Here is a 12592-nt window from a genome sequence, read left to right as displayed (position 1 = left end):
CCCACCCACCCCTACCAGCCCCCAACCCCCTCCAAAAAAAAAATTAATATTTTTTTAAAAAATATTTTCAATTTCAAAATTATTTTTCATTCATAAATCAAACATTAAAAATTTTTTCCGGAAAATATTTTCTGATCACCAACCAAACATGAGAAAATAAGTCAAAAATCAACTTATTTTTCTGGAAAACATTTTTCATGGAAAACATTTTCGTTCATACCAAACACACCCTAAATGCAAATGGAATACCAATAATATCAACAGATATAACAATTTTATAACACATTTCAAGCTAAATTCAACTTTATTAGCAGAATCAAAAAATCCCATTCCAAGCCCAAACAATAGCCAATAGTCGAACTAACTCATTGAAAGAATACATGAACAATAAAAAATACACAACATTTTACCCAATGAACAACATAACAGAACCTCACAGAAAATGCTCAAACTTCAAGGATACTAAATCTAAACTTCAGCCTAAAGAAGGAAAAAATCCGACCTGCCCAGAAAATAAAACAAACACTACGCTCATTCATTAACTCAGCTCATTTTAACACCTCCAAATTTCAATTAAATTTCTCTGCATTTCCCACAAAGCAAGAATTTTTTTCTAAAAATAAGGAGAGAGAATTTTATTTTTACCAGCAGAGGTTCCAGAGAGTTCAGAAGCAGAGAAAGCAAAGGGCTTGATATCCAAACAATAAGCTTCTTCATCATCAGAAAAATCCTTAAAATCCAGAAAATCAGCTTCAAAGTCTACATTCTCAGATCTCAAGGACTTACAGTGGTAATTGGAAGCATTCCTCTTCTTGTTGTTCTTCTTCTTGTTTTGCAGATCGGAGTAACCCCATAACTGGTCGGCGGTGAGTCGGCTCGACGATCGAGGCGGCGGTATCCAATCGGAGATTATGGCACCACCACACATGCTTTTTCCGGTACCGGTGAGAAGTGAAAAGTTATTTTCTACTGTGAAAATTTGCTTTTGCGGATATTTCGAGAAGAATCTATCAGAAAAACGCTTTAAATACATGTAAATTGTACTCCCTCCGTCCACAATTGTTTGACAGATATACTAAAAATAGATATCCAAGATTAATTGTCAATTTAAACAATTAAGAAATAATTATTCATTTTTTTTCAATTCTGCCCTTAATGATTATGTAGTTCAATTGAAAAGTTATGTGGACTTTTGGTATTCTTGATATAATAGGGTTATATTAATCAAATTACACCTTGTATTAAAATTTCCTTGAGAGATGTGCATGACCTTAGCCTAACAAACAATTGTGGACGGAGGAAGTAATAGTAAATGCCTAGTGTTTTACTTTATTGCCCCTCGTGTAGTCACTTAATTACGTTTTATTTTTTTGTCAATAGAAATGACAAATATGGTGTTTTGGATTGATCATTAATCCTTTAAGTTTGTCGTTATATATGTGTTAATAACTTATACGATATTTGGTAGGTATATAACAAATAAGTTATTCATGTATAAAATTAACAAAAGAAAGGAAAAAGAGGGTTCACCGATATGACAAGCAACTACCTCTCAAAAGTCCTTTGACAAGCCTCGGAAAGTAGGAGAAGAAGGACGATTACACAGTACCGGGCTCGAAACCTCCACAAGTGTAGAAGCAAGGAGTGAGTACCAACAACACGGTATCCAGCAAGCAATCTAATAAGCGAAGAACCTAGCTAGAAAATGAATACTTTTTTCATCCAATCGAACCTCCTTAAACTACAACTTGCACAGAAATCAGCTCAACCTAACAAATCTATAATATGTTTAATACCCATTTTCAGGAGCGGGAATCTTGAATTGAAAACACTTTCTTCTGCCCTCACCACTTCTTTCGCTGACCTTATCCACCTCCTTTGCGGAATAGCATCAAATCACAACAATCAATCTCTCATCGAGACTATTTTCCATCGGCACAATATCGCTGGCCGAAACCATTTTCCATCGACTTAAAGTTATGTTTCTCCATGAATAAAAACTATAGAATTACTTTAAATTTTTTGTTAATAGTAAAAAATGATTTTCAGAATTTAATTTCAAAGAAAGCAAAAAAATATATTCACAGACAACGGTCACTAAGTTTCGGGTAATCTAACGTATATATATAACTTTTTTGATTTAGTTTGTTTTTGATAATTTATTAAAGATCACTTTGATTAAACAAGTCTCACTAGTATTAAACTATTAATTGCTCTTTGACTTTTTTAAAAAAAAATGAGGGTAAGAGAAGAAGAAATCAGAAATGTAAAAGAGAATTATAAGGTGATAAATCGAACCCACACATTGTTGGTTAAAACTCAAATAATCAACCAACTAAGCTATTAAAATTCCCCCACTCGCCAACTAGAAAAATTAAGTAAGAAGAAATGCAAGGTGGACAAAAAAGAAGACTAAAAAAAGATCTGTGAAATTTCAGAAATATGAATTCCACCAAGTAAGCTACAACATGTGACATCCTCACAGAGGATTATATATTACAAAGACTTGCCATGAGCCTGCCTGCCTGCCTGCAGTCTCATCCCTTTTCCTATCTCTACAATTCTTCCTCCTAATAAGAGTAGCACCACTCCTAGTGGCCGCCTGGCGCCTTCCAACGTATTTTGCCTTTTCACTTCTGTTCAATACAGGCCTCCGCGTCTTTCTCTGTTTGTCCAGAACACAAGAAGCTAATGCCCTAAGTAATACAAGCTTAACTAATTTCTCTGCAAAAACACAGTTGATGTTCTAAGAGAATACATGTATATAATCAATTGGGATTGGTGTTGTTGAAGCCATTAGGCTTAGGTTCAGGAATATCCGTTTGCAGTTCTCAGCACCTTCTTTTTAAAATTTGTCACGCTGCATTGCGGACATATGTATTCCAGTCCATCTGTCTTTGCATAGTCCTGCAACAAGAAACAGCCCATACTTCACATCAAAAATCCTCTTAGAATACTAAGAGATGAAAGAGGTTGGTTATGGAGATCAAAGCAGTACCTTGAAGGCGCCAAGACCTGGTCTTCTATCACAGCCAAAATGTGCCCACTCACCACAAATCCCACAGTTAACCCAATCTCCAGCAGCACTACTGGAGGACATAAGGAAACATCATGTTAGACAACCATTATTACACCTTTGATAACTAGCAGCATTAAAACTAAATGAACAGGAATTGACCTGTTACATAACAAGCAGCACTCTCCATCCACATCATCATGAGCCAATTCATACTCCAAAAGGTAAGTTTCATAATGTCTTTTAAGTGTATTCCCAACACCCTGGTTCAAGAAATTATTTTGTTAAAAGAGCTGTTCAAGTTTCCGCAAGTATACATAAAAAGGGGATTGAAAAATCAGAAGTAAGAAATCCTCAAGTAACAGTTCTAACGCGGAAGTATAAGCACCCACATAAACTTGTGAACATAAACAAACATGCAGCTCTTTCAACCAGGTACAGAGAGAGAAACATGCTTAGTAAAAAAATTGTTGTTGAAATCAGAACAGGCTATGAGTAGAGGCCTTACAGTCATCCTATTGGTTACTGTGTGATTTCGCATCTTTGAGAAAACTTGCCCTTTCCAATTGATGCCGTTGCCAACATGAAACCCACCTCTTGAAACCACCTGAAAAACATTTAATTTACAAATTAGAACAATGTTTGATAGTCCTGTCATTTTTTCTACAAGGGATTATAAAATATATTGTTCTACACCATTAGCCGATTTCTGAAATGTCCTTAATAAGCACAAAGACAAGAAAGCTCACCTCCCTATACAAGTTAAAGAGATCAAGGCGTTTGGCATTGAGAATAGCGTCCGGAAACTCAGCAAGGCCACCTTGAGGAATGAGACGAGTATGCCCACGAAGAATTAAAAACTGCATTACATCTTTCAGAAATTCCTCCTGTAAATAGGTTGGGCAGAAAAGAGGGAACAAGAAAAAATGATTACAATTATCCATGTAGTTATAATCCAATCAGTAGAGTCAAGTGAAAAGACACATTTGAGGTGCAGAATGTATTCTGAGCGCAACTGGTGTTAAAAGAAAATCTCTTATCAGGTAATGCAGATTAAATAACTTGATTCCATAAGATTGTGTCAACACATTCTCATCTAAGAGAACTACAAAGTTCCAAAAAAAGGCAATCCTTTGGAAGAACAAAAAATCCTGTAAGGCCCCTATACATCACATATCCTAGAATGAATATTGTAAATTACCATTGAATGATGACAAGCTTCACAAATACAATGTCTGAAATCCCAACACATATTTTTCTTAGAGAATAAGCTCAAGTGTTCAGAAATCAATTATTTATAGAGTGTTCTGTCTACTTACAATAATTCAAGTTACATAGGTAAGAGCAGATAAACAACATCATCCACTGCAGAAATCAGATTCCTTAAGCAAAGTTATGCATGAAAATATATATGAAAGGATCTTAGAAAGTGGAAGGTTATCTGCATCAGCTGGTGTTACACGTATAAGGACGCAGGCGAGGACCATCTTCTTATACATTGTAGGTTTACCATGAGACTATGGTGGAATATGTTTAAGTGGTTTGGCACCCCATGGCAATACCAATAACTGTGAAAGAGTTGATGTTCAGCTGGAAGAGTGGGAGAATATGTAGGGCTTAGAACATGGTCTTTTGTGCGTTAATGTGGTTGTTTGGAGAGAGAAATAGGAGATTTTTTGAAGGAGTAGAGTCAAGTTTCTCTCAGTTGAGGAGTAGTCTCAGTTTTATTATTTTATTTTGGTGCATACAAAAAGTCCCTTGTTGAATAGATGATTGGGTGGAGTTTGTAGAGAATCATGTCTTCTTGTAGATTCTTTACCTTTTGGTATACCCCTTGTATACGGTATTTTTGGCCATGTTTATGAATGAAAATACATTTAATGGATCAAAAAATAAAGAGAATATATATGAAAGGAAAACTTATATTACCTCAGAACACACATGTATTGGGCTTCGCCCACAACCATGTTTCTTCAGTGGAAGAGGATTCAAGGATATAATTTGCTTTGCCTGATGTGAGCTTGATGCTGATTTCCGATGGGTGACCGGAGTTACTCCAACATTGTTACCCTTAGTTGAAGAAGGAATGATGGGCAGATTCGTTTTCACCTGGTTCCCATCAAGGCTATCCAGCTCCGAAATTCGTGAAAAGGGTAGCATTTTCTGATGACGAACATGAGGAATGGGCCTCATAGCAGCCACTTTGAGTTTTTGTCTAGCAGTCACCAGAGGTGTTGCAACACCATTCCCTAATCGACTTTCTTTCTCTTCTTTCACAGCCACATGATTTCCAGGTGTTGACCCATTTTGGCAAATATAACTCGCTCCCTGATAAAAGTCAGACCTCTTTCTACTAGGAGCAGGCGGTCTTAACCATGCTGGAGGATTGCCAATCTTAAAATTGCCAAAAAACCCATCCTTCCCTTGCTTTGTGTAGAAGAAAAGAAGTCGTTGAGCATCATCTTTCTCAAATGAAGCTACAGCTAGTCCCTGAATGCTAGCAATGCCAAGTGCAACTAAACTACGATATGAAACATCAGGAGCCAATTGTCTCAAAACCTGAAAATAACGGAACATGAAGAACAAAGTTATAAAGGACTAACTAAACTTAGTGCAGGTGGTAAACACCATCAACGATGAATATACGAATTAACTCCTTTCTTTTTTAAAATTAATGAAAATATGAATAACTAATAGTGATCCTAGAATTCAGCACACAATCCTTTGATGGTACAAATATGAAAAGGTGACTAAGGAACATAAAAGAAGAAGACCAATGACTAGATCAACCATTACATGTATAGACCCATCCTCTAACATACTAACCAGAAGGCAAACTTTTGTAACTACAAATTAGAAGAGGAGAGATACTGAACTTAGTACAAGCACAGAAACTGTTTTGTTCTTATCAGGACGCACATATACTGATTAAATCATTCATTAGTTCAAAGAAAACCTAGAGTCAAATTGATTGGATTCACCCCCTTCTTCTCTCAGCGTTTCTCTCAAAAAGATTCAAGGAGGGAACAAAAAAGAGAAACAAAGAGAAGTGAAAATAAAGGACCTGTGAAGCCCACATCGGAACCTTCATGCAAACTTCAAATACTTCTGATCCACAAGCTACAGACATTGATCTCCGAGGCGCAGATATAGGTGGTCTATTTTCCTCATCACTTGGCAGTACATGAACCAGTGTACTATTTTCAATGATTTCACTTTTTATGTGATTCTCTAATAGCTGAATATTAACAGGGAAATATACATTAACCAATCTGTTGTCAGAAGGAGATTAAAGTCATTAGCACATACATGAACATACTGCTAAAATTACCAGATCATCAAAACATGTTTGAGCGCTGCCTGAAACTAGAAGTGAAATATGAGCAGAACTACTGGTTGACAGATCACACCGCATAGTCACAACACCACGGGAAAATGTACCAGCCTGAAGAGGTGGTGGAAGGGCACTGTATCACAGAGAAGCAACATTAGAGGCACAAAAGTTTGACAAGAGAGCAGGACATGAACAGAAAGCATTTAATCAGGGAAGTGCATATTGCTGATGTCTTGGTGACTGACAAACCAGAAGAAAAATAAGCAAATCTAGCAGAGATTCCTCATAGAATAAATGAAAGTAATCAGATATGAAACATGTAAGTTTCCTTGTCAGATGCCATCAACAGGTGAATTAGATTTTAAGATGCTATTCACCATCAAATTTTAGAAAAGGAAAATAACAACTCCATAAAGCAGGTCGGGAAATTAAATTGTTACTGCTCCACAAGATCCGTCTGAGAAATACCTGACCCGGTTATGCAGCTTACTCCCTCGCATCTGGAATAACAAAAAGATATGCAGTTTTTTCAGTACTTCATCACGTCTTACCAAGAAAATATTTAGTGATTTCAAAAACGTCCTACTTTCTCATTCTTCAGTAGGCATGCAAAAGATACAAAAAGGACGCATGTAATTGCTAGGTTGTGTAATTAATAAGGTAGCATTTGTGCAGTCTAGTAATTGCTGGCTTAGTAAATACAAGGTTTGTTCTTTGTCAGGATGTAATTACTAAGTAATTCAACATCATGGTTGGTGTGTTTCACAAGTGGTAATTACAAAGCCATATTTTAAATTTAAAAATAATATGAAAAGTAACAATATGAACAGTAAATAAGCTTTATTACAATACGTGTATCTAATCATAATTAAAAATAATTTATAACTCCCTTTGTTTCAATTCGTTTGTCTAGTTTTGACTTGGCACAAAGTTCAAGAAAATAAAGAAAACTTTTGAAACTTGTGGTAATAAATTAAAGATACGTATAATGTACCAAAATACATTCTTTCCACCGTATTTTGTCAAGGGTATTTTTGTAAACAATTTTTTTGTGGAAATTATGTAAGGTATGTTATTTTTAATACACCCAAAAAACCAGTGTATAAGAAATAATCTCAGCATAACTAATGATAGCATTACTCATACACCTTATTCAACACTTCCTTATACACCCTACCAAATGACCCCTTAGACAGATGGTAATAAGCCAAAAACAGGAAAAGTCTGAGCAGCTCAAGTAAAGAAAATGGTGTCAAATGATAATCATCTGAAGTAGTTTTACTATACTTGTTATCATAAGCGGCTTCCATTTCAAGGTGATAAAAAGAGGAAAATTTTGGTGCAACTTACTTCTATGTTTAAGAGGGCATTCAGACCATCGGCTATAGATCCCAACAAGCATTCATCCTGAGCAGAAGAAGACATTCATAACATAAGTAATGTGTATAATTAGTTCCAAACATAGGATGATACAACTTAGAAGATAAGCTATGAAGAGTATATTATATGTTTGTGTACATGTAAGCTGTATATCTTCAGTCATAAACTAAGTGCATGAAGAATAAGGAGAAAGTTTGACTAACATATTGCATTTGTAGCGATAGCTATTTAACCTAACTTCTTTGAGTTGCTCAGAGAGTTGATTTGATTGTTTAGATAAAGTTCAGAGAGTTCAATTCATAAAGAAATTCTCACATTTTGTTGTCAAACAGCTTGATAACATATTGCAGTTGTAACAATAGACAAGTTAATCTAACTTTTGGGGTTTGTTCAGCTAGGATTTCGTAAGAAAGGATCACAATTGTTGTTCAGAATAGAATTGATTACAACAACAACTACGTCTCAGCCCCAAACAAGCTGGGGCAAGCTATATGAATCCTCATTAAAATTGAATTGATTAATGAATTTAAATTTTTGGAAGTCAAACTCTTTAGAATAAAAAGGAAATTATGCCACGTGCACCAGAATAGAAAGAGTACATGAAACGAATCCCATACCAACGAGCATGGCAATCCACAGACAAGAAACCTCATGGTCACATCATCATCATAGATCTTTATGGCAGGAAGAGCATCAGAATTGCTTTCTTCGTCATCTTCAGGACCTGCCTCAGGTTGAGGGACATCAATGTTTGGAGGATCACCAAGCAGGTGAGGACCCATATTATCACTGTCCCTCTGACTCATCTCAGGGAGAACAAAATTATTTTGTACACAGTAAAGCCTGAAGGATGCTTGTGCAAGTTGGAAAGCATCCCAAACATGACAAGTTGAACTGCAGGAGACAAGTAGACCTCTTGGATCAATTCCTTACACCAAACCATACAGATATAAAATCATGTATAAATTTTATTACAGTTAGCTCTCCTAGAAATGCAATGTAGATAAGAAATCAATCACATGGTCAGCTGATCTGAAAGTAACTAGTACTATTATTTGATGTAAGCCTCTTAAGAAAGCCTCCCTTTGCTGTGAAGTGTGCTGACAATCTTGACAATCCCCAGACAACATTCTTGATAATTAAAGAGCCCTCACAACATTTCAGTAGATAGAAGGTCAAGAATGCCACAAAAATCAATATGAAAAGCTCTATGAAGTCTACCACTAAGCCTCCATCTAACAAGAAAAGAATGCAATGTAAATCTTAGACAAATGTAGCAGACATGGGAAAGGGTTGAAATAGAAAATTTGATAAAAACAAAAACACCAACAAGATATAGCTTAATGGGAATGTATAAATCCAGATAGTTTCCTAAAAGCAAATAGCCATATTATTGAAGTCAACTGTGAGAATACATCTGCTGTTCTCTAGCATAGAGAATATGCACCAAAAGGAAAGTACAAGCAATTAATATATGGAAGTCCAGAATAATGCATCAAATCACTGCACATCAGAGTCACCGCTAAGATTACCTCTGTGCCACACATAAAAATGCATGTCGGAAATGGGATGCAGCATAGCAGGAAAATGCGCTCTTCCAGTACATCACATAAGGAATTCCCTGCAAAAATGAGCATAGGAGTGGAACAAAAAGAAACCATCCATTAGTTTAAATGAGGAGATTTGACCAGATCATCAACTGATTTAGCGAATAACAGGTAATCTCTCACCTTAGCATGAAGTGCTTCAGCCAATTTTTCTCCATTTGGGAGCTCCAAATAGACCTACAATTGGATCATCAAGTAAACAACAGAACTAACACTAATGCAATTTACGGTCCTAATAGTGCAAGTATAATGTGATCAAAGGAACACTTCAAAATAATTGGTTCTTCAGGAGAATACAACTTAACCACTAAAAGGTGGTTTGATACTTATTTCTAAGACATTTTTTGAATCAAGGCATTACTGATTATTAGGTATTTTACTAAGAAATGATCACCTTGATTTCTATTTTTTTAATAAGTAATCACCTTGAAGTCTATTCTGCTACGACAAATAGAAGCTGTATCATTTACAGTACCAGTTAGAGGAACAAACACCAATCTGTAAACAAGACACAAACCAACATATTGTTGAACAAACATCCATAAATGAATGAGACCAAAATACGTGAACCTTTAATCACATGATCTCAACCGCTAGACTGAAAACATAAGCACAATAACAACCTTCATTGAAGTTATGCAGAATTATCACAAATTTGATTCTCCCAAATAATAACCATGCACCTTTTATGGTTAAAGAGGGTGACTCTGCAAAACAACTGACTGGATCATATTTATTAAATTAAGTGAAATAATGCAAACCTAACGATCCTGCAGATTATCTTATAATCTGAATCTAAACCCTTTGGTAAGATATATTAAAATCCAACGACTTGGCAATGGCTTCAGAAATAACATGAACTACCAAAGCTGAAGTACATAATCTGTTTAATACTTTAATAAAATCTTTAAGACATCAAAAAAATATCCTTTGAATATCCAACCAAGGGAGATGCAAGAAAAGGCACTGCTAGCACAAACTCTCTTGACAAAACAAAGGAAAGAAAGTTACATACAGCGGTTGGCAGCGCAGAACTAAAAAGTCCAGAAATAGCCTCCACAGAAGACAAATCAAGACCTCCCCAAACAAGTGAACCAACTTCATCATTCGAAAGATGTTCTCCTTGCAAATATACAATATTTGGCTGCCATGAATCTAAAACTTTATGAAATTCATCGGTACTTGGGTTTTTCAACACTTGCACCTACATTTAGCAAATTGTAATAGACATAAGAAACCAGTTCATATGCCAAGCTAATGATGAACCTTCCTACTGAGAGGTATCAACCCAGAACATGTTAAATTAGATACAAAACCAATTAATAATGATACCCACCTCCAAACGCCCTGATGATACAATCTCCGGGAAGCAATATCTCGGCTTACCATCATGTACATCTTTCTTCTGATCATATTCAGAAGTTCTCCCACATAATACTGCAAGAAGACTACAACTTTGTCTGGAAGCTCCTTGGCAATGAAACATCACGTTAACCTGGCTTTCCTTTCCTAAAACTATTTCACAGCTACAAAGAAAATCTAACTGCAGCAGCTAAACCCCACTCCACTAAAACCTTACACCCTGAATCTAAACTCTTTAGCAAACCCTGCAGAAAAAAGAAATCCTATTATACATGTAAGAACATAAAAAAATCCCCAGCAGAGCAAAAACACCAAACCTTCAACTCATGCATAAACCAAAAGAACCTAACAAGAGAACTGCAACATATTGATCTCATACATAACCACCCCACCCCCAATCCAGAAAATTACCAATAACCACTTAAAAATCAAGTCTTTGGTCACAATATCAACCAAATTCATAAAATTACTCATACCCAACTTGAAAATCTGTATTTTAATCACAAAATTACACCTACCCACTTCAAAAAAATCAAGATTCTAACATCAAAAACAACCCAAATCCTGAAAATCAATGAACAATCAAACGACCGGAAAAAAAAAACCCAACTGGGTATAAGCAAAAAAACACTCACCAGATAGAGAAATCATAGAACATCAACGATTTCCATTACAGCTCCGAATCCACCCACGAATTGAAAACCCAGAACAGCTAATTCAGCCAGAGATGAAAAGGCAAATAAAGTAAAGAATAGAAACCCTAATACCCTTTTTAAAATCTACAACTAATAATCAATGAAAAAGAGAAAAAAAATTATATGGAAACAGAATACGTAAAGTTAAAAGTTCGTGTGATTAACGAGTAATTTTTTTTCACATCTTAGCTGTTTAATTATTAAATCAACTGTTAATTCAACAGCCAACAAAAGATGAAAAAAAAAAGAGATTAAAAAATTTTTATCATAAAGTTTTAATCTTTACGTCTATAATCGAACTTGAGTTTAGAGTAACAAAAACACTCAAGTCGAAAAAAAAAACAATCTACTTAATTTTTTGATTAAATAATTAAGAAACCCAGAACTAGAAATGTTCATAAGGAAGTTAATAAAGCAATTCTGCCGATAATTAATCTAATTTAGTTTAGAGGATGAGACTAATCACTCATATTCTTTTGTTTAATCATGCAAAAAAAAAGAACAAGATTAAACAAGCGAAAATTCTATTAAAAATTTGTGGGAAAAAATTTACAAAAGTGAAATAATATTAAAATTTGGGTTTGTACATGTTTAAACAGGGTCAATTTTATTCTTGTTATGTTGTTTAGTAAAAAAAAATAAAATGATGTTATTATGTTTTGTGTTTAAATAAGTCCTTCAACTAATAAAATAACTCAAAAATTACTCTTCTTACTAATAATTGCTTTAAATTATAAAAAAAAAAAAACTAATTTTACCCTTGATTTATTTGAAATATGATATTTTACCCTCTATTTAAAGTTTGGAACAAATGCTTTTAATTGTGACGACTTGAGTAAAAAAATTAGACTAATTTAATTTTTTTTGAATGTTAATTTTATGTTATATATAAAGATGGATTACTTGCGTTGATTTTTTTAACTAAATATTTGTTTACTATTTTCTTTTAAAACTATATATTAACGGTCCTTGACTGAAATTACAGATTACTTAAAATTATGATTTATATAACATACCCTTGAAAAGAAAATAATTGCACCAAACACATTTCGGTGTGCTTCCTCTTTTCATTATCTTTTAATTTAGGATTTTATTAATTTTAGCGTATATTTGAATGTGTTGATCAGGTGAAAATTAATTTTATATTATTTGATATGCAGATTAATTTATTCTACCTGAGAGATGAGATAAAATAATT

General features: G+C 34.5%; 3 protein-coding genes across 4 annotated transcripts in view; 1 reads left to right on the top strand and 2 right to left on the bottom strand.

The window, feature by feature from the left end:
• The window catches only part of LOC125861820 (ethylene-responsive transcription factor RAP2-12-like), a 3726-nt gene extending 2734 nt beyond the window's left edge, over nucleotides 1-992 (bottom strand). For both annotated transcript variants that reach the window (XM_049541699.1, XM_049541698.1), the window contains exon 1: nucleotides 646-992. In XM_049541699.1, the coding sequence (XP_049397656.1) occupies nucleotides 646-928 (283 nt within the window). In that variant the 5' untranslated portion in view covers nucleotides 929-992. The remainder of the gene's footprint in view (nucleotides 1-645) is intronic.
• LOC125861830 (uncharacterized protein C119.09c-like) overlaps nucleotides 1-12592 on the top strand; it is a 436566-nt gene that overhangs the window by 4238 nt on the left and 419736 nt on the right. The window lies entirely within an intron of this gene.
• Nucleotides 2414-11530, bottom strand: LOC125861808 (AT-rich interactive domain-containing protein 4). The gene is made up of 16 exons (XM_049541677.1): nucleotides 11335-11530; nucleotides 10674-10944; nucleotides 10353-10541; nucleotides 9461-9514; nucleotides 9263-9351; nucleotides 8348-8624; nucleotides 7701-7757; nucleotides 6819-6850; nucleotides 6348-6483; nucleotides 6081-6254; nucleotides 4946-5575; nucleotides 3766-3903; nucleotides 3525-3623; nucleotides 3179-3279; nucleotides 2999-3089; nucleotides 2414-2907 (listed from the first exon to the last, which is right to left on the bottom strand). The coding sequence occupies exons 2-16, from the start codon at nucleotides 10821-10823 to the stop codon at nucleotides 2809-2811; spliced, it is 2316 nt and encodes a 771-aa protein (XP_049397634.1). The 5' UTR covers nucleotides 10824-10944; nucleotides 11335-11530; the 3' UTR covers nucleotides 2414-2808.

Source organism: Solanum stenotomum, chromosome 4 (genome assembly GCF_019186545.1).
Source record: "Solanum stenotomum isolate F172 chromosome 4, ASM1918654v1, whole genome shotgun sequence".
Taxonomy (NCBI): domain Eukaryota; kingdom Viridiplantae; phylum Streptophyta; class Magnoliopsida; order Solanales; family Solanaceae; genus Solanum; species Solanum stenotomum.
Note: the sequence above shows the minus strand (reverse complement) of the source record. Positions and strands in the feature narration are given on the sequence as shown.

Bases quoted from the DNA above. Each gene is read 5' to 3' on its own strand.
- LOC125861808 (XM_049541677.1), bottom strand. From the start codon at position 10,823: ATGTTTCATTGCCAAGGAGCTTCCAGACAAAGTTGTAGTCTTCTTGCA. The intron at 10,542-10,673 runs GTGGGTATCATT...TGCTAAATGTAG, and splicing joins TATCATCAGGGCGTTTGGAG to GTGCAAGTGTTGAAAAACCC. The intron at 6,255-6,347 runs GTAATTTTAGCA...GTTAATATTCAG, and splicing joins AAACATGTTTTGATGATCTG to CTATTAGAGAATCACATAAA.